Source organism: Dipodomys ordii, unplaced genomic scaffold, assembly GCF_000151885.1.
Source record: "Dipodomys ordii isolate 6190 unplaced genomic scaffold, Dord_2.0 Scaffold8219, whole genome shotgun sequence".
Taxonomy (NCBI): Eukaryota; Metazoa; Chordata; class Mammalia; order Rodentia; family Heteromyidae; genus Dipodomys; species Dipodomys ordii.
This window is the reverse complement of record NW_012275432.1, coordinates 1-4,065: the sequence shown is the minus strand read 5'-3', so window position 1 is coordinate 4,065 and position 4,065 is coordinate 1. Positions and strand designations below refer to the sequence as shown.

The following is a 4,065-nucleotide window of genomic DNA, read 5'->3' as shown; positions in this document are numbered from 1 at the left end:
CCACTGAGCTATCTTCCCAGCCCTCTGCCTTGCATGCGTGAGGCCCTGGGTTTGATTCCTTAGCACCACATTAGCAGAAAAAGCTAGAAGTGGCTCTGTGGCTCAAGTGGTAGAACGCTAGCCTTGAGCTGAAGACCTGAGAGACAGTGCCTACTGAGGCCCAGAGTTCAGGCCCCACGACCAACCAAAAAAAAAAAAAAAGATAATAGAAATTTATAGTTTGAGAAGTATCGATAATATTTTAATATGCAAAATAATTTCAAGATAACCATTTTTCATTTAATAAAAATGTTTTGTAGGAAAAGCTGAATCTGAGTTGTATCCATAGTCCTGTTGTTAATGAACTTATGAGAGGAATCCGATCACAAATGGATGGATTAATCCCAGGGGTAGAGCCACGAGAAATGTCAGCCATGTGTCTTGGATTGGCCCACAGGTGAGAAAATCAAGTTTTATAATGCTATGAAGATGATCATATTGTTATGCAGAAACTGGTGCTGAAGATGAATTCACTCTGGTTTTTAGTAAACATTTAGAATTAGGCTAAAATTGTCTGGCACTAGTGGCTCACACTTACAGTCCTAGCTACTCACAAGGCTGAGATCAGAGGTTTTAGGTTCACAGCGAGCTATGGCAAGAAAGTCTTAGGGCACACATTCCTCTTCCAATTAGTCATCAGAGTGCCATATTGAAAGTGTGGCTCAAAGGGATAGTACGCCAGCCATTAGTAGAAAAGTCTAAATGAGTACTAGCAAGAAAGAGGAGTGCAAAATGAAGTATATTAAACCTAATGTGTTTATCAAGAGTTTCTTAGGGTATACGTGCTATGCTATGGGCAGAGGACTGACATTCTGTGGAATTACACTAAAATTTTCATTTTGTAAAGAAAGTAGAAGTATTATGGTTAGACTACTTAATGCCCTAAGTAACTCTGTAACCAAGAGCACTATTAAAACTAACAAAAAATGGCCGGGCGCCGGTGGCTCACTCCTGTAATCCTAGCTACTCAGGAGGCTGAGATCTGAGGATTGCGGTTCAAAGCCAGCCTGGGCAGGAGAGACTGTGAGACTCCTATCTCCAATAAACCACCAGAAAACCGGAAGTGGCGCTGTAGCTCAAGTGGTAGAGTGCTCGCCTTGAGCTGAAGGGCTGAGGGACAGCGCCCACAAGCCCCACGGCCGACCAAAAAAAAACAAAAAATGGTTCTAATTAACACAGGTTGAGCTAGGTATGCCTCTAATCTAGCAGTCAGGAGGCCAATGCAAGATTTCCTAGTTTCTTCAACTAGGATAAAAGTGCTATTGTTTCCTAAAATTAAAGAGCAAGCATACATTGAATAACTACAGTAAACAAAAGTCTGCATGTCCAAAGGTGAGTACAAGGTAATTAAATACTGACACTGTTGAGTGACAGAAAAGAAAGCAAAATATTCTAGGTTAATAAGAAGTCTTTTTTTTTTTTCACAGTTGTAGGGCTTGAAACCATGGCCTAGATACTGCTCTGAGCATTTTTTTAAACCACAGCTCTACTTCTGATTTTTAGGTTGTGAAATTAGAGATAAAGAGCCTCAGGTACTTTTCCTACCTGGACTAGCTTTGAACTTGAGTCCTCAGATCTCACCCCCCAGAGTAGCTAGGATTACAGGTGTGAGCCACCATCACCTGGCTGTCAGGGTTTTGAAGAGTTTTGTTTTTGCCAGTCCTAGGGCCTGAATGAACTCAGGGATTGCCCTTGTCCCTTTTGTGCTCAAGGCTACTATTGTACCACTTGAGCCACTGCTCTACTTCCTGTGGGTATGTGTGGATGTGGTGGGGGGTGACTTAATTCTCACAGACTTTCCTGCCTGGGTTGAGCTCAAACCACAAGGCTTGGGGCTACCACTTGTGGCTTTTTCTTATTGGAGATGAGAGTCATGGATTTTCCTGCCTGGGCTGGCTTCAAACCATGATGTGATCCTCATCTAGCCTCCTGAGTAGCTAGAATTAAAGGCTGGCTTAAGAGTCATATTTTAGCTGTCAGAACAAGGAGGGATAAATTTAATATCAATTAGATAGGCCCAGAGTTCAAGCCCCAGAACCAACCAAAAAAAAGAAACGTTTTGGATGCTATGGTGCTAATTTTATTCTATCTTTTTCTCTCCAGCCTGTCTCGATACCGACTAAAATTTAGTGCTGATAAAGTAGACACAATGATTGTTCAGGCCATTTGTAAGTATAGTATATGACAAAATCTGATGTTTCTTGTTTTTTGATTTGCTACTATTGAGACTTGTTATTCTTAATAAAAGAGAAAGATGAGCTAGAACTTTAATAAGTGTAGAAGAGGGCTGGGAACGTGGCTCAGTGGTAGAGCACTTGCCTTGCATGCATGAGGCCCTGGAATTGTAGAAGAAAACAGGGAAACTACCCATAAGTTGACTTGTTGGAATAATGTGAATCACCTTATTAGTAATTTGGCTTTTTAATTTTTTTCGTTTTTGGTTGGTCGTTGGGCTTGAACTCTGGGCCAGAACACTGTCCCTCAGCTCTTCAGCTTAAGGCTAGTGCTCTAGTACTGGAGCCCCAGTGCAATTTCCGGTTTTCTAGTGATTTATTGGAGATAAGAGTCTCAAGGAATTTCGTGCCCAGGCTGGCTTTGAACCGTGATCCTCAGATCTCAGTCTCCTGAGCAGCTAGGATTACAGGTGTGAGCCACTGATGCCCCGTGGCTTTTTAATTTTTATCCCATGTCAAAGCATCACACTTCCACCATTATAATACACTCAAAAGACTTGAAACTAGCACTAAGTCTCTTGTGCTACTATAGCCATACTCATAACAGTATCATGTACAGTAGCCAAAGATGGCAGAAAAGTAATATTCATCAATGTATGAACGTATAAGCAAAAGCTTTGATTGTATCATAATAAAGTTTGCTAGGCAGACATTTCATTGAAATGAAATTCTCATGCATACTACAATGTGGATAAACTTTGAAACCAAACTGGGCCAGGCACAGCAGCTCTTTCCTATAATCCTATCTACTTAGGAAGCTGAGATCTGAGGAGTTGGGTCTGAAGTCCGCCCAGGCAGGAAAGTCTGTGAGACTCTTAGGTCCACTTAAAGCACCAAAAAAGCTGGAAGACCAGTGACTTCAAGTGCTAACCTTGAGCACTAAAGCTCAGGGACAGTGTCCAGGCCTGGAATTCAGTCCCCAGGACTGGCAACAGAAAACCCAGGCTTATAACAAATGAAATATTCCACTTCTGTGAGGAGGTACATAGATAGAATATGCAAATCTACATAGAGTAAAGACAAATCTGTTATATCTTAAATAATAAAACACATTTTCTTAATATACTTTTATTTCTGTTTTTTAATCTACTCTAGCCTTATTGGATGACTTGGATAAAGAACTGAACAACTATATTATGCGATGTAGGGAGTGGTATGGTTGGCATTTCCCTGAATTAGGAAAAATTATTTCAGATAATTTGACATACTGCAAGTGTTTACAAAAAGTTGGTAAGTATTCTTCATAATTGGTTTTAGCCCAAAACATGAATAATAGTAATTATTTCTCTGAGATTCTCAGGCACTCTGCCAATTGAAATACACCTCTAGTTCAGCTAGTTAACTGGAGATAGAAAGTTTATAGGTTTGGGAAATAAATCCATGTATGTCAAATGCATTTTAATTTTGGTTTTGATGACCTATCCAATAAGTTACCTAGTTTCTTTTTCTTGCTTGGTTGGCTCTTGCTCATGGCTAGTTGCCATGGCTTGAGCCATCTTCCACATCCAACTTTTTGTTGATTTATTGGAATTAAGAATCTCATCGGTTTGTCTGTTGGATTTGTCTTTCCTAGCTAATGAATGCTGAACCTTCATAGCAGATCTCATCCTCCTGAGTAGCTAGAATAATAGACATGAGCTCTCAGTGCCTGGCTTAACTTGTTGGGGAGCATTTTCTTACTTCACTAAATTTTTTTTTTTTTGGGTCCGGTCATGGGGCCTGAACTCTGGGCCTGGGCGCTGTCCCTCAGCTCTTCAGCTCAAGGCTAGCGCTCTACCACTTGAGCCACAGC

The 4,065-nt window shown here is 40.8% G+C and overlaps 1 protein-coding gene across 1 annotated transcript; it reads left to right on the top strand.

Annotated features, from left to right (window-relative positions):
- Window positions 1-294: 294 nt before the first annotated feature.
- Window positions 295-3,861, top strand: LOC106002354 (nucleolar protein 58-like). Its single transcript, XM_013037245.1, has 3 exons — window positions 295-436; window positions 2,143-2,207; window positions 3,369-3,861. The coding sequence occupies exons 1-3, from the start codon at window positions 348-350 to the stop codon at window positions 3,518-3,520; spliced, it is 306 nt and encodes a 101-aa protein (XP_012892699.1). The 5' UTR covers window positions 295-347; the 3' UTR covers window positions 3,521-3,861.
- The last annotated feature ends 204 nt before the right edge of the window (window positions 3,862-4,065 follow it).